General features: G+C 32.7%; 8 protein-coding genes across 8 annotated transcripts; 5 read left to right on the top strand and 3 right to left on the bottom strand.

The window, feature by feature from the left end:
* Nucleotides 1-180: 180 nt before the first annotated feature.
* Nucleotides 181-768, top strand: GO595_000391 (putative Synaptobrevin like YKT6; the record flags this gene model as incomplete). The annotated part of the gene is made up of 1 exon (XM_067916978.1): nucleotides 181-768. One exon carries the CDS (start codon nucleotides 181-183, stop codon nucleotides 766-768), a length of 588 nt encoding a protein of 195 aa, XP_067779379.1.
* A 995-nt stretch (nucleotides 769-1763) lies between these two features.
* GO595_000390 (uncharacterized protein) lies at nucleotides 1764-2978 on the bottom strand (the record flags this gene model as incomplete). Its single annotated transcript, XM_067916967.1, has 1 exon — nucleotides 1764-2978. One exon carries the CDS (start codon nucleotides 2976-2978, stop codon nucleotides 1764-1766), a length of 1215 nt encoding a protein of 404 aa, XP_067779378.1.
* Nucleotides 2979-3066: 88 nt separating this feature from the next.
* On the top strand, nucleotides 3067-4050 carry GO595_000389 (diacylglycerol kinase beta; the record flags this gene model as incomplete). The annotated part of the gene is made up of 1 exon (XM_067916955.1): nucleotides 3067-4050. The coding sequence occupies one exon, from the start codon at nucleotides 3067-3069 to the stop codon at nucleotides 4048-4050; it is 984 nt and encodes a 327-aa protein (XP_067779377.1).
* A 4316-nt stretch (nucleotides 4051-8366) lies between these two features.
* Nucleotides 8367-9818, bottom strand: GO595_000388 (enolase family protein; the record flags this gene model as incomplete). The annotated part of the gene is made up of 1 exon (XM_067916944.1): nucleotides 8367-9818. The coding sequence occupies one exon, from the start codon at nucleotides 9816-9818 to the stop codon at nucleotides 8367-8369; it is 1452 nt and encodes a 483-aa protein (XP_067779376.1).
* A 2164-nt stretch (nucleotides 9819-11982) lies between these two features.
* GO595_000387 (GTP binding protein Gtp1) lies at nucleotides 11983-13086 on the bottom strand (the record flags this gene model as incomplete). The annotated part of the gene is made up of 1 exon (XM_067916933.1): nucleotides 11983-13086. One exon carries the CDS (start codon nucleotides 13084-13086, stop codon nucleotides 11983-11985), a length of 1104 nt encoding a protein of 367 aa, XP_067779375.1.
* Nucleotides 13087-13247: 161 nt separating this feature from the next.
* Nucleotides 13248-14165, top strand: GO595_000386 (WD repeat-containing protein 55-like; the record flags this gene model as incomplete). The annotated part of the gene is made up of 1 exon (XM_067916922.1): nucleotides 13248-14165. The coding sequence occupies one exon, from the start codon at nucleotides 13248-13250 to the stop codon at nucleotides 14163-14165; it is 918 nt and encodes a 305-aa protein (XP_067779374.1).
* A 407-nt stretch (nucleotides 14166-14572) lies between these two features.
* Nucleotides 14573-15721, top strand: GO595_000385 (Variant SH3 domain containing protein; the record flags this gene model as incomplete). The annotated part of the gene is made up of 1 exon (XM_067916911.1): nucleotides 14573-15721. The coding sequence occupies one exon, from the start codon at nucleotides 14573-14575 to the stop codon at nucleotides 15719-15721; it is 1149 nt and encodes a 382-aa protein (XP_067779373.1).
* Nucleotides 15722-16336: 615 nt separating this feature from the next.
* Nucleotides 16337-16885, top strand: GO595_000384 (ARF/SAR superfamily; the record flags this gene model as incomplete). Its single annotated transcript, XM_067916900.1, has 1 exon — nucleotides 16337-16885. One exon carries the CDS (start codon nucleotides 16337-16339, stop codon nucleotides 16883-16885), a length of 549 nt encoding a protein of 182 aa, XP_067779372.1.

The following is a 16885-nucleotide window of genomic DNA, read 5'->3' as shown; positions in this document are numbered from 1 at the left end:
ACACCTACTTCTCCTCAAGTTCTTTTGGTTGGGTAAATTCAAGAATTTGATAATTTCTGTTTTTTCATGTTAACGGTCTCCAAAAAATGCTTTTCTAAAATTTGGCCGATTGTGCTGGATTCAATCGTTCACTTGAAATTGACAGAAATTGGGCAGTTTTTATTCGACGATAGAGTGGTTATGACATATCTGATAATGAAAATCTATGCACTTTACATCTATCGCCAAAGCAATGGTAATGCTACATTAATTGATAGCGGAAAGGATTTCAGTGATATTGGTTTTATGTATCGTAAGAATGCTATAGAACTTGCTGATTTTGCTTCAAGTCAATTAGCCACATCTAAAAATACACAAACTTTCATGTCTGCAAAAGAAAAACAATTGATGTTTCATATGTACCGTAAAGGCGAAGCAGCCGCAATTGCTGTTGTAAGTGAAGATTATCCAAGCAGAGTTGTATTCTCAATTCTCAGAGAAATCATGGGAGAATTCGACCAATGCTCCGGCAGGTATCCTGGTGGTAAGTCAGAAGTTATAAAACGTGGTATTGTTCAATATCAAGAACCAAAGAATGCTGACAAATTGCTTCAAATCCAATCTAATCTTGATGAAGCCAAAGAAATTATGATCACTAACTTAGAAAAGGCTATTGGTCGTGGTGAAAAGCTCTCAGAACTTGCAGAAAAAAGTGAAAATTTATCTGAACAATCAAAGATGTTTGCACGTGAAGCAGAAAAAATGAATAGCTGCTGCATGGCTATCTAAGCTAAACTTTCAAATATTGGTATTCTTTTTTTAAAGAGAATTTTTTATTTTTTTAAAATTGACTATGTTTGTTCGCATAGTTTTGGAAGCCGAAAAATCAATTGTTGTAAGAAACAGCGGCCAATCGCCAATTCCGTATTCCAGATCAACCCGTGGAACAACACCAAAGCCGCAAGTACAACTTTCAAGAGTAACAAAATTTCATTTATACTTCCAATTAATCTCCAAAATAATTTATACGTTGATTGTTTTCTATGTACTTGTAATATCTATCATATCTATTTCACATGATGTTAATAAAGAAATGGAAGAGATTTACCAAAAGGATAATGAAAAAAGAGAAAAATGTAAATATGAGTTTGAAGCAAATAAATGTAATGAAATTAATGACAAGTCACCACCCTTCCAAAGATCTTATTGTAAGAGTATGCAATTCTGTCTCCAAGAGCCACAATTATTTGTATCCAAAACAAAACAGACAGTTAAATTCATTGCACAGCTTATCAATGAGTTTGTAAACCCAATTTCTCCAAAAGCCCTTGTAACTATAGCGCTGATCGGAGCTATTGTTCTTTGGATACCACAGGCATAAACAATATTTTGGAATTGTTTCCAATTAATGAATAAAAATTGTTTTTATGTAATATATAAATTATGACTAAAAAAGAAACAATAAGCAAATATTATAATATTTAAAAATTTGTTTTTTAGTTCATTTCATTTATTCAATATACATATTCGAATAATAATAATGTGAATTGTGTTTATAGAGATATGAATTTGTTTATGGTAAAACTTCTGATGTAGATGATTAAATTTTAATATTGCAAATTGATTAAAACATTAATTTGAATAAAATAATAAAAATTTAATAATTTGCTTTTAAGCCAATGCATTTATGCATTTTATATCAATAAAATGAGAAATTATTTGCGCAAATATTTAAGTTTAAATGTATTTAATATTTCGCAAAAAATTCGAATTATTTAAACCATTTATTCATTTTCCTGTATTTCTTTTTCTTTTTCCTTTTCCTTTTCCTCGAGTTCCTTCACTTTCTTTGCTATTTCTTCTCTTTGTGCGTTATATATCTCTTCGACGTTCTGTTTCAGTCCAGTGAAATGTTTAATTCCGACTTGTACAATGACTTTGCCCTGCAACTTAAAGTCCTTTAGCCTCTGATTCAGTGTCGACGCAATTGCCTTTGGTGGTATTAACGTTTTAAGGTAAAACTGTGATCCATCAGCAAATACGAAATCGCTCAAAAAGTCATAAAGTGCTTTCGTTGGCTCCTCGACATGGAACGAGGCTGTGACAGTGAGGTCGGAGACACACGTGTTGCCAAATTGGAACTTGACGCGCGCAGTATCGCGTGTTGGTGCATTTGATCGTTTTTGGAAAGTCTTGTTGCGCTGTTGCTGCTGAAGTAAGGACATCGTTTCGGAGGCCGAAAGTTTGAAGAATGAATCGGGCAAATCTGGAAATTGTGATGGATCAAATAATCGTGATGTGCAAATAGCAGAGACTTCTGGATCACGCTCAACTTCTTTGATGGGTTCGTCAATCACATAATCGGGCTTATAGTTCCAATCAATTTCAATTTTGGCTGGCGGTTCATCATTCGGAATAATACCGAGCTGACGTTTCTCCCAGTCAAAGACAGGTGGTGGCTTGCTGGGTGCGTTTTGCTGTGATGTAGATTGTTGTGGTTGCTGTGGTTGTGAATTTGCAAATCTATTCTTTTCCCAATCAAATTTATTATCTTGTGGAGGAGCTTGCTGAGCTTGCTGTGGCTGCGGTGGTGGATAAGGATAGGGATAACCATATGGTGGCGGGTATGGAAAAGGAGGATATGGATAACCATTTGGTTGTCCATTTGATCCATTTGGAGGTGGTGGTGGATAGGGGTAAGGATATTGGTATCCGTATGGAGGAGGAGGTGGAGTTTGTTGATTTTGTTGGTTTGGTTGATTAGGTTGTTTTTGATTATTTTGTGGAGGTGGAGGAGGATATGGGTACCCGTATGGAGGAGGTGGTGCATTTTGTTGATTAGATTGATTTTGATTATTTGGTTGGGGAGGATATTGGTATGGATAAGGATAATATCCGGGATAAGGAGGATATCCTGGTGGAGGTTGTGGATTTCCGTTTTGCTGTGGGTTAGGTGGTGGTATATTCGGGTTTGAATTGCCTGTGTCGCTTTGTTTCATCCAGCCAATTAAAGATTTGGAAAAAATTTGTATGTATTCAAAATTGAATGCTCTTTCAACTTTAAATTCAAAAAGTTTACTTCACAAAATGATGGAAAAGCCTCTCTTAATTTTTATCAATAAAGGAAGCGGTGGTGGACTTGGAGCCGAGTTAGCTAAGATGGTTGAAGGGAAATCTGATATATATCCTGTTATTCTCCCTGATGAACAAGATACATGGACTTCAAAATATTCAGACGTAATGAATAATCCAGAACTTAGAGCAATAGCTGCAGGTGGTGATGGCACTGTTAACTGGGCGATTACGTTATTAACTAAAGCATATACGCAAGACTTTCATCCGCCATTAGCAGTTATTCCTTTTGGAACAGGAAATGATATGAGTCGCTCAATTGGTTGGGGCACAGGAATGAATAAGAAATCTTTAGCAAATATTTTCGAGCATCTTGAAAAAATCCGTAATTCTCAAATCCAAAAGAATGTTGATATTTGGGAAATTACAATCAAAAAGAAAGACTCTGAAGAAGTCGTTTCACACCAGATGCTTAATTATTTTTCATTAGGTGTTGATGCTTCTATTGCTGCTGATTATGAATCCATTCGAAAAGAAGTCAAACCAAAATCTCAATTCGAGTCACTATTTCTTTATGTTCCAGCTGCAATTAAAAACAGCTTTGGCAAAAAGTTATTATCAGAATATCTCGATGTTCAATTACATGATTTCAATGGCCATCCTGAACCAATTGCACTTAAACCAAGTTCCATCCACAAAACGCTTGTTTTCCTTTCCACCAAAACCATTTATGGTGGTAAAGAATTGTGGAAGGGTACAGCGCCATGCGAAATGGACGACGGCTTTGCTGAAGTCATTTTAATTGGCGGATTTAAGTCTCTCACTGCAATCACCGCCGGAATGAACTTATCGACGCCATATGGACAAGTGAAAGGTGCAACGATAACATCAAAATCCGATTGTTTCTATCAAATTGATGGAGAAGCAATGTACATTGATGCACCTGCAACATTTGAGTTCAAGCATAAAAGGACATATCCTTTCTTATTTGGACAATAATAAAAAAACACTTTACTCATTAATGTTATGCAAAATATTCAAACATTGTGTTAATATATCATACCTGTATTTAGAGAAACTTCTTTTTGTTGGAATGTTCATCTGAGATTACTTCTTCCTCATAATATTTTTTTAAACACTTCATTTGTTTACAATTTATTGTTCAAAGAAATACTTTTCGATATATTGATACATCAATTTTTATCTCAAGACAAGATTCACTTCGCGTGGTTTGCGAAGCATACCATATCAAACCAACAAATTCTTTAAAAATAATGGTGGAGTAAAAAAATACTATTTAATAACTTACAGATAAACATTTTAAAAATTGTATAATTATAAAATTAAAAGAATCACAAAATATCTTTTAATTTTAATAAAACAAAATACCAAAATGATTTATCATTTTTACTTATTCACCATTTTATATATATAAAATAATAGACTTATTGAGATATAGATATAAAATCATAAAAAAGATAAGAGTAAATATAAAAATATTGGGAGTGAGAAAATTAATTTCAAAGAAACGCATGATCATATATAGTTTGAAATACATTGATCATATGGGTGATGTTTTAATAGAAAATAAAATAAATTTTATAAAAAAAAAAAAAAAAAAAATGAGTGTAAAAATTATAATTTTAAAAGATAAAAGAAAAAGATGTACTCAAACTTCAAATCCTGCAATATTTTTTCAACGATAATTTTATGTTATTAATGGCATCGGTAGGAGATTACAAAAATTCCCTTGTTATGAAATTTTGACTGTTCAATCTTTCCAGATTCAAAAATGATTTCGACCATACTTTTTAGGGAATTTTATAATATTTCCTATATAGGAATATTGTATGTTAGATATGTTATTTTCTAAACTATTATCTTGTATTATTTTTATTAAAATTTTTGAGAAAAAGTGAAAATACATGAAAAAAATAACTTCTCCAACATTTATGCAAATGTAACTTTTTATATGGAGTGGCGCTGGTCTTTATTTATTTGTGAATAAAAAAATATTTTTTAATATATAAAAATATTTGGTTGTTTTTTGAAAATATTTTTTATATGAATTTTTACTAATGATAAATATTCTGGTGAAGTGAAAAGAGCCGATAGGAAAAGATTACACTTACTTCTCATGTATTTTGCGATGAACAAATAATTATTGACTAATTTCCATGCGCTCCCAAAGCAAATCGAAAATATGTCTTATGGGCCCTTAGTCTCCTCGGGGTTCGTCATATTACTCCAACAAAAATTAAGTGCAAAAAATTATTGTATTTTTTGTTATTGAGGGCCACCCTTGCTGTGCCTAAATGCAAAAAGGTCTGTATATAAAAATTACAAGAAATTTTTTTTTGGTAATCAAAATTTTAATGCAATAAAATATAAATTTCAGCATTATTTATGATCTTATTTGAGATTCAATGTGATTACAGATTTGAATAAAAAGGTACTAACCGAATTTAAATATACTAACCCTTTTTGCACTTTTCTGTCACTTTTTATTTCGAAAAATGATGAAATCAAGCGATGCGTTCAAGACACATGCAATTCCAATTGATGAATTTAAAGAACGACTAAAGGGAACTATTTTAAGCGATGTAGATATAAGGGGATTATTAAGAAATCCGGAATTTCAATCATGTCAATTTCGAAATGACCAAGTACTTTTTCTCCGTGAATATTGTGAAAATGTGTGTCATATTTTGCTTAACAACAAAAAACTTGGAGAAATATTCGATGTAAGTCATGGGGTTATAGCAAATATTAGAAAAAAAGCAAAAAATGCAAAAAATGACTTAGGGCGCCCCAGAATTTTTGATGATGAAGAAAAAAATCAAATAATTGAATATATAATTGAAATGGCAGAAAAAAACGAATTCCTAACGAAACAAGAATTATTGCTGTACATAAAGACAAAATTTGGCAAAGAAGTTACAAAAGGATGGCTTGCTGGATTCTTTAAGAATTACAAAGATCAAATTGGATTTACCAAAGCTATTCCTCAAGAGAACACAAGATTGAATGTGCCTAGAGAATTTCTAGATAAGCACATTGAAAATATTAAGAAATATGTTGTTGGGAAAGCAGCAGAACTGGTTTTTAACATAGATGAAATGGGTACAAGCGAATGGGAAGATAAAAAAATAAAATCGGTTATAGCACCAAGAAATATGTGTCAAGCACCTGTTATGGTACCTGTAAAACGTTCAATTAGGCATCAAACATTAATTTCTTGTATTAGCGCAGCAAATGATGCCATAACTCCAATGACAATTGCTTCTAGCCTACGAGTTTATGATATCTTTCGTACAAATATAGAAAATGGAATTGACCTGAATATTTCAATATCAAATCCTCCATACGTGAAAAAAGAAATATTTTTTGATTATATTACAAATGTATTCATTCCCTATGTTAATAATCAGCGAAGTATTGAGGGGTTTTCAGATGAGTTTGCTGTTTTATTCATGGACAATCATTCTTCACATTGCGATCCTGAAATTTTGAAAATTCTTGCCGAAAATCGAGTAATTGTTATAACATTTAATCCGCATACATCTAACCTTTTCCAAATGCTTGATTTGGTGATATTTGGTGCACTTAAAAATGTCAAAAAAGTCTCACATCAAAACAAACCTTGAATGATGTTGCAGCATTAGCTGAAAAGGTTTTTAGGGCATATGAACAAGTTACGACCAGTATTAACGTTCGTTCTAGCTTTGAAAGAGCTGGCATATCTACTGACCTTAATGAAGATATAAGGAGAATAATTTTTGATGAGGAAAAGGTACGAAATTCGTTCGAGTTTTCTGAGATCTGGAATATAAATTTTGATAAATCCAATATATCACAAAGAAGATTAAACACGAACTGGGGTTATATCAACAAAGAATACTTCCCAGAAGGAATCTTTGAGTAAACACCAGAAATTTAAAAAATATTTAAAATTTAATGAAAAAAATGAAAAAAATTAAAATTTGAAAAAGTGCGCATAACATCACACCTGATCAAATTCTCAAGCTTAAAATTTATTCATAATAATTAAATTGCATATATTTTATATATTTATTAAACATTTTTTCTTATATTTAGTCTATCAGAAGATATTTTAATTTTTTTTATGTTAATTTCTGAAAAAGTGCAAAAGGGGTTAGTACCTATAAATTCGGTTAGTACCTTTTTATTCAAATCTGTAGATATCAATCATAAAAATTCGAAAGAAAGAGAGGAACAAGCAAAAAATTCATTAGGAGAGAGACAAAAGTAGATTTTCAAGCAATATTTAAAGGTTGTACTAATGTACAAAATACATATAATAAATCAACTGTTTTAATTTTTTTGCACTTAATTTTTGTTGGAGTAATGCCAAAAAGACGATCAAAAATTTTGGCAAAAAAATGGACAATTTTTAGCTTCCAATGATCAAATTTTTGTGGCCGGCACTGGAATTTATATAATTTTTTATTAGTTTTTATTCTGTTTTTAAGTTATACAAGATTTTCAATATCTATAGACCAGAGCAAAAATTCAAAAATCTGTCTTTGCAATTTTTTATAATTAATTTGTTCTATATATAGAATAATTTTAGAAACAATTTATTCATTATTGGTAGCTCTAGAACTACGGACCACTTCAAATTACAAATGAAACAGAATGTACACCACCACAATCAAGTAGTGAAGAGGGAAGAAAAATTAGCGATGATACAATTGTACTTATTGTGTCTATATGCATATTTGTAGTATTGGTAGTTGTGTTTATAAGGACAAAAAGTAAGAAAATAAGCAGCGAAGATGTTTGAATATACCTTATATAAGATTAAATAAAATCATGAATTTCATTATCTGTTTTAATATTTAAAATTTGTATAATAAATATGAAATTATTTTGTTTATGATCTTTTATAAATAAATTGAATTGATAACATTAAATATTTTATTGTTTACTTAATTAAAAAATTATTAATACATACTAAAATTAGTAGTAATAAAGACACAGGAAAATTTAAAATTTGGAAGAATAAACATATTCCAGATTCTACTTGAAAACACTGAACGAAATACGATATATAACCATAATCATATGTTGACAGCTTCAAAATATAAATAACATTAATTCAATTTTTTATTAAATGTTTCTTACCATTAAAAATAATAATAATAAAAATGGATTTATTTATTCCTTGTCGGACTTTTCGTATTTTCTATTTTATTTGTAGTAAAAAGTATTTATTCTGAATAATATTCCAAAGATATTTTTTATATCTTAAAGTGTTCCACAAATAATAAAAAACTGTTCATTTTGGCTGTTTACTCATCGAGCATATCCCTTTCTTTCAAGTATTCATAAATTTGGAGTAATCGCGTGTACTTCTCGATTCTTTCTCCTCTTGCAGTTGAACCAGTCTTGATAGCTTGTGCGCCAATCGCCACAGCCAAGTCAGCGATCACTGAGTTGCATGTTTCACCAGATCTATGGCTTACCATAACATTTTGTCCTGCGTCGAGGATAAGTTTTGCAGCTTCCATAGCTTCGCTTATTGTACCAATTTGATTGACCTTTAATAACAATGCATTGCACCATTTTCCTTCAAGTCCTTTGCGGATAGTGTTTGGATTTGTTGTGTATAAATCATCACCAACAAGTTGGCACTTTTCGCCGATGGCCTCATTCAATTTGACCCAATGTTCATAATCCTTTTCATGTAATCCATCTTCGATTGAGACAATCGCTGGATGTTTTTCGATCAAGTCTTTCCAATATTGGATCATTTCATCGCCGGTCTTCTTTAATCCAACTTCAACTTCATATAATTTGCTTTCTTCATCATAGAATTCGGAAGCAGCTGCATCAAGACCAATGCGGATGTCTTTTCCGGGTTCATAGCCGGCTTCGCGGATTGCATCTTCGATGATCGAAATTGCTTCTTCTGGTGTGTTAAGAAGTGGTGCATAGCCTCCTTCATCACCAAGGTTCTTTGCAGAGATGCCATATTTCTTGACAAGTAATGCGCCAAGTTTTTGATATGTCTCAGCAACCATACGAAGTTGGTCTGGATATGGAATTCCTGGGGCTGGTGAGACCATGAACTCTTGTAACTTGAGATTACCGCCAGCATGCTTACCGCCATTAAGAATATTGAAAAATGGTGTTGGTAATTTGTACTTCTTTGGAAGATTTTCACCATGGTATTGGCGTGCAAGGTACTCAAAGAGTTGGAGACCTTCAAGTGAGGCTCCTGCTTCAGCAAGTGCGAAAGATGTTGCTGTGCAAGCATTTCCACCAACTTTTTCTTTAAGTTCGGTACCATCTGTGTCACAAATGATTTTGTCAAGTGCTTTGAGGTCATTTAATTGCTTGCCTTGAAGGGCTGGGGAAAGAATAGTGGAAACATTTGATGAGGCTTGAGCAGTACCTTTTCCATTGTAACGTGGTGATTCCTTGTCACGAAGTTCACGTGCTTCATTGGAACCAGTGGATGCACCAGATGGAGCAGAAGAACGACCAGCAAATTTGACTTCGCCAAGATACTTTACATAAACATCTGTTTCTACAGTAGGATTTCCACGTGAGTCAAGAACTTCACGACCAACAAGATGATCAATAACAGGTACAGCAGCTTGACTCTTGAAAATACGTGAAAGAAAGCCAAATGCATCCTCTGGCTTTTTTTCGACAAGTTCGTTCATTGCATTTTGTATGAGTTCTGTGACCTTGTGTTGTTTAAGGTATTCAGCAGCAGCAGATTTGGGATCAGACATAAAAAAGTGGACTGGCCATATGAGGAACGGTTATTCATTTTAACGGTCAATCAATTACGAAAAAATTAAAAAGATACTTGATTCCTCTGTATCAAAACATCTTATAATGCTTTAGCAGCCAATTGTCGAATATTGTTTAATGCTTGTTAGAATAAGCAAATTAATTTAATTTTATTTAATTCATAAAAAAACAACAATATATACTGAAAATTGTGATAATGTGTGATTTCACCCAACTAGTGAGTACTCACTCTGAGGAAAATAAAGCTTATAAATAGGTCAATTGACATTCACATGTAGTTGAACTGTTCAATTGGTTTGAATAGTTTACATGTTGTTTGATTGAATCAATGGGGCACCCTGTAATTATTCAAGGATCATGAAACATAAAAATGAAGAAGTGTTAGATGATTTAAAACAATATTACGCTTTTAACCATAATGAAATGCTTAACTTTTACTTAACAGCTGCTCAAGAAGATTTTCAATCATTTTGCATACGTTGTAAAATCAATAACCTTATTGAATTTCTCTCACTCAACCCAAAATACGGGGCTTGCTTTGACTTTCATTTTTCTTGCTCAAACTCTTTAAATTATCAAATTAGTTCCCATATAAAAAATTTCCATGAGCTATCAACAGTTAATAACAGAAAAATCACTGATGCATTATATCAGTTATGTCCTAGCTGTTCTGATATTGATAGTTATTTTGTAAACTCAACATTTCCATCCGTTTTTGGAAATTTTGCTTTCGACGAATTTGCAAGAGCTGCTAACACTTTTATATCATATTTTATCGAAGATAACATTTCACCACGTCTTGTTGGATGTTTTCTTAAATCTTCATTTTTTTTCCAAGAACAATTCACAGATAATTTTTTCTTCCTTCTTACAACCACAGAAACTCACACTCCACCAGATCTTATTGGTTTGTTAGAAAATAGTTTTGAGCTTAGCTTTCCTTATTTATCTGAATACCAAATTGCTGCAGGCAAAAACATCATTTATCTAAAAAGTGACAGCGCATCGTCCGCTTTTTTTGACTGCTTTTTGAGCGGCATAATTACCTCATGGCCTGGTTCTCCTAAATTCGACAAAGTGATATGTAATAAGATCATGAGTGCGTTCCCCAAAATTAAAAACATTAACGATGTATTAACAGAACTTGTAAAACAATTCAAAGCTAATTCTAATAATTTTGTATTTGATTGTTTTAAGAAACATGATTCATGTACATTTAGGCAGCTTCCTAAGTATGGTATGGTTGTTTTTCAAAGTGGTGGTAATTTAGCTCTTACCGAACTTGATTGCATCATCATTAAACACATTTCTACCAATTGTATAAAAAAACCAAAAGAAGGCGCTCCGGCAAACAGGTTCAACGGAAGTTTTATAGAAGTAGCATTCAACATTCATATTCCAAAATTTACAGCAAAGTTAACATCTGAAAATACATTCAATAATGCAATCAAAAACACCAACGACCAATTAGAGCAACTTCATAAGAGCAAAGAATGCCGAGAATTTATATTCAAACTTTCCCCTCATTACAAGTCATTTAAACAAACCATTGAACATTCGAAAAACATTTATTTAATAAATGTTCGAGAATATGTTACAAAATATAAATCAAATAGAAAGAACAGATCTCTTTCAAAGAATTTCATTCATATGCAATTGTCGCAATTTATTTTATACCAAATATCGGCACAAGAAATTCAATGGAAGCCAAATATAGACATATTTAAGGAGCTCCCGAATAGGATCGATGACGTTTTGGAAACAAATGCTGCTCTAAATTCTTATGTTAAACAATTCAATTCTAAAACTAGCAACCAACTTAAAGTCAACGATACGCTAATTGAATGCTTTGTTTGTTTGTTGAAAGAAATCTCTTCAGTATTATTTTAGTAAAAATTAAATTAACTACGAAATTTCGCATCTTAAAAAATTATAATGTTTTTGTGTTTTTTTTAATCGAATCAACAAATGTAATCTTATTCAAAAAAAAAAAAAAATGAAAAAAACATTTGCAAGTTTTAATATGGAATTTATAGAAAGAATTATTCTTAAATTTGTGTCACACACGAAGAGTTTGGGTGATTTGTTCCTTCATTTTAATAAACGGTCACATCACTTTTATGTAATTTTAAGAAATTGAGCTTAGTTTTTATTAGTTTTGATACACACAACATCCTCGTCTTGAAGGCAGTGTGAGAGGCCGACGATCTGTCCAGGCCTCTTTACACTACTTCCCCATACCTGGGCTCCCTTAAAATCATCCACTAAATCACGATGGATGTGCATGCAAAGAGCTCTTACAGTAGTGTCATTTCGCAGCAAAACAGCTTCTTCAAAGTCAGGAGGTTCACCCTGAGGCTTTGTGTATACTCTGGTGATATTAAGCATTTTATATATCATCTGTGAAATACAATCTAAATTAAGATTATATATGACAGACGTAACAACAGACCTAGGGAGATGTGCAAGGCGGTCGATTTCTTCGATGGTTAGTGTATCAATTTTATTATATATGAACATAGCAGGAATGTATTTAAGATTCTTAATATGGAATGCGTCAATGAAACGATCGACTGTGATATCTTCTCTGATTAAAATATGACCAGATCGGAATCGATTTGCAGTTGCAATACTTCTAAGCATTTCATCATCCATATGGGTTTGTGGAACTGTTGTGTCAATAACTACTCCACCTCTAACGAGTGGTGTAATAACAACATTTGGTGGTTCATCATTTACACGAATTCCAAATGAATGAAGTTCTTCAGTTAGTGTTTTGATTTCCATATCAGCTTTTGCTGAGTCAATAACATAAACAATTAAGTCGCAGCTGCGAACAACACCTAAAACTTGACGACCTTTACCATATCCAGAAGATGCACCTTGAAGAATACCAGGAAGATCCAACAATTGGATCTTAACACCATTAACTTCAAGAATAGCTGGAACAGCAGTGACTGTTGTGAAATCATAGTCTCCAATTGGGGATTCGTAATCAGTTAATTTCGAAAGAAGTGAAGATTTACCAACTGATGGAAATCCAAAAAGACAAACACGTGCATCTCCAGTACGAGCAACATCAAATTGTGGACCTCCGCTATTTGTTTTTTGAGCTTCTTCAATTAATTGAGCTCTTAGATGAACAAGTTGAGATTTAAGCATACCAAGGTGACGCTCAGTAGCTTTATTGATTTGGGTTCTGCTTAATTCCTTTTCGATATCAGCAATACGTTCTTGAATTCCCATTTTAAAATTTTGTCAGAACCTCGAGAACCAAACAGACTTTCTGAATTGAAAGACGTTTATTCAGACTACCCCAAAATCCATGGTCTAATAAAATGGATCCTATCTGGACTTCAAATTTTTCTGATACAATTTTTGCTGGTGCAATTTCTCCTTCCCTTACGATGTGGGCTGTTGGAACTATTACAGGACAATTAACTTTATTTCATAAGGGTACAAATGAAACTTCTGGTTTTCATAACTGTATTGGTTCAGTACGTGCAATCGAATTTAATGAAGTAAGCGATAATTTTGCTTCTGGAGATAAATCAGGAAATTTGTACATAACAGATATTTCAAAAGAAAAATGTATTTTTTCACAAAAACATGGACATGATGAACCTATTGAATGCATTCGTTACTTAAGTTCATCTACAATAGCTGTTGGTGACACAGGTGGCTCTGTCAAAATTTGGGATATAAGAGATGGAAAATGCACACGTACATTTAAGTACGACAATGACTTCATAGCTGATATAGCTGTTGTTGATAATAATAATATCATTATTTGTAATTCATGTGGAGTAACATCAGTTGTAAGAATAAGTCAAAATAAACGAATTGAATATTACCAGCAAGAAGATGATGACTTTACATCTCTTACATATAATCCACTTAACACAAGAATCATTGTTTCTTCTTCTCGACCAAAGATCTATTGTGTTAAATATCCATCACTTGATTACCTCTTTGATGTTACTCCAAACACACATTCATCAATAGTAATGGTACGACAGATTCCAAGTCAGCTAGAAAGGATAGTGACAACGCAAGAAGATGGATCTGTTTCAATTTTAAATGTTCATCCAAATCGTCCAATTTTTGCCTTTAGAGCACATAAGGAAACACTTCTTGGAAGCTGTGCAAGTGGAACTATTTTGATGACATGGGCAAATGATAATACTGCGAAGTTGTGGGACATTGCTGAAAAATCAGAGATGGCATATAGTAAACCAAAGTCAGGAAAAAAGAGGAAAACAGTTAGAGTGTTAGAAGAAAAAGATGATTTCTTCGCTGCATTAGTGAAACAAAATGTTGATTAAATCATTTTTATTATATTTTTTAATATTTAAATTAATTTTTGTTATTTCGTTTAATCGATAAGATAAACATCAAAATAACAAAAAAGTTATTCCGATACGGGGAGTCGAACCCCGCTCCCGTGGATGAAAACCACATATCCTAACCGATGAACGATATCGGAATTCATATTTATAAATGTATTATTCTATTTATTTATGAATAATAATTGCGCAACTGTACTCTGGTCAGAATTATTTCAGGTGTTTACAGTAATAATTATATCATTCAAAAAATAATGTCAACAGCACAACAAGATGAAGAAGCTGCTCAAGCACTTAGCAAATTTGATGCAATTTATAATTATTGCAAACTTGAGAATTTTAGAATACAATTTATCATAGATTTTTTCACAAAATTTTCCACATTAATGAAACTTGCAACACCCTCTTTACAGCAAACAACATGTGCAGATTTACAACATATATTAAAACTTAAGCAAGAAATTGTTTCTGATTCCTTATATGGAATATGTTCAAATCTTTCCAGATCACATTATGGACTTTATGAAGAATTTAATTACACGCTAAAGTTCTTGGCAACAGAAGCAGTTCCATACCTCAAAGCACAGCACCAACAAGTTGATGACAAAATCACTGAATGGAAAGAAATTATATTGGTTGCCAGTAAAGAGCGAAAAGATGCTTGTGCAACATATGTACGTGATCAGAAAAATGTTAGCAAGCCATGTGCTGATGCCAATAGAGCATATCAACGTCTTAAAGAAAATACTAATCCCAAAGCTGAACAAAAGCTCAATGAAGCCCTTATCCAATCTATTGTTCATTACCGTAGTGCACTTTCAACAGCCAAATCATCATTAAAGACTCTCAATGAAAAACATCAAAAGTTAATGAAACTTATTAAGCATGGAATTCAAGCGCTTAAGAGTTCCCAGAGCCTACAAACCTCATCAGCGCATTCCATTCTTCTCAGTGTCCATAAAATATTTCGAACTATTACCGATGAATCAGACAACGCTCTCTCTATAGAGCTCATCCAACCACACTGGGAAAAGCACTTTATCCAATTTGTCGTTGGCATGGGTATCTCACGTGGTCAACTTCTTCCAAAGAAATTTGTTGACATTCCATTGAATTTATTGAACGATAGAATCGAAGCCAAACGATATGAATACGAAGAGCCCGACAATTGTCTTCCTCTTTGTGTTGGCAAGATCAATCATAATTTCACTGGAACTGACCAATATGAAATGACTGTTACTGCAGGACAAATTGTGTATCTGTTCGAAATGCCGAAGTTTGACTGGTGCTGTGTCTCATCATTAAACAAAAGCAACATCGGATATGTGCCTACGACAATCATAGATGTCATCGAGAATTCTAAAATCGCATTCGCATTATACGAACATAAGGCTGAAGGTAATGGAGAATTAACAATCCAAGCAGGAGAGCTGCTGGTGGTAAAGGAGACAAGAGGAGGCAAGGCAATATGCACAAACTCGCAGGCAAAGGAAGGAACTGTGGCTCTCAATTTGCTATGTATTAAGAACTGTTAAATAGCAATAAATAAAGCGAATTTGGTTATACATTTAAGTTTTTTACGGCATGAACAAACAACGCATAAAGACAAAAATTAAAAATAAATTCGATTAGATTAAAGTAGAATGAATGAAAAATTATCGTATTTATATTCAAAAATTGAATGATTTTCAATTCAAAAAGTTATTAACAGCTAAACGATTTTGACCGTTAATTTGGATGAAATTGTTTAATTATTGAAGTAATCACGTTATACTCTAATTAGGATGGAAACATTGTTCTAGATTTATATGATGTTCAGTTTTAGATTACTATGTATTTTGGTTTAACTTTTATATTGATCAATAATCTTTCGTATTGATTTCATGACAAAGTTTCAAGGAGGAAAGTTAGTTTAGCATATATGTAGATATGTGTTTTCGAAGTTACATTTAAACAGAATAAATGACACAGAAACAAAGAAACATCATTCAATGGAAAATACTTAACCGTTTCAACGTATATTTATACTATCAAAAATTAATGTATTAAAATGTCTTTTTGTTGGTTTTTTTGGGAAAAGACGTTAATTTTTCTGGGGTTGAAATCTATCAATTTTAACATAAACCGTTTCCAATTATTCCAGCTCGGCCATGGGTCTTTTCTTTAGCGATCTCTTCAAGAAATGGTTCGGTAATCGCGAAACACGTTGTCTTATGCTTGGTCTTGATGCAGCAGGAAAAACAACTGTACTTTACAAGTTAAAACTTGGTGAACATGTTACAACAATTCCAACAATTGGTTTCAATGTCGAAACTATCGAATATAAGGGATTCAACATGAATGTTTGGGATGTTGGAGGTCAAGATCGTATTCGTGCTTTATGGCGCCATTATTTCCATAACACCCAAGGTCTCATTTTTGTTGTCGACTCAAACGATATTGGTCGTATTGATGAGGCACGTGATGAGCTTCACAAGCTTCTTGAAGAAGATGAACTTCGTGACTCAATTCTTTTAGTATATGCAAATAAGCAAGATCTTCCAAATGCCATCAAACCACAAGAGTTGGGTAATCGCTTAAAGCTTAACACAATCACTAACCGCCCATGGCAAGTTCAAGGAACATGCGCAACAACAGGTGATGGTTTGTATGAAGGTTTGGATTGGCTTGGTGAACAAATCAACAAGAAATTCAAGTGA

Source organism: Histomonas meleagridis, assembly GCF_020186115.1.
Source record: "Histomonas meleagridis strain 2922-C6/04-10x chromosome Unknown contig_10, whole genome shotgun sequence".
Taxonomy (NCBI): Eukaryota; Parabasalia; order Tritrichomonadida; family Dientamoebidae; genus Histomonas; species Histomonas meleagridis.
Note: the sequence above shows the minus strand (reverse complement) of the source record. Positions and strands in the feature narration are given on the sequence as shown.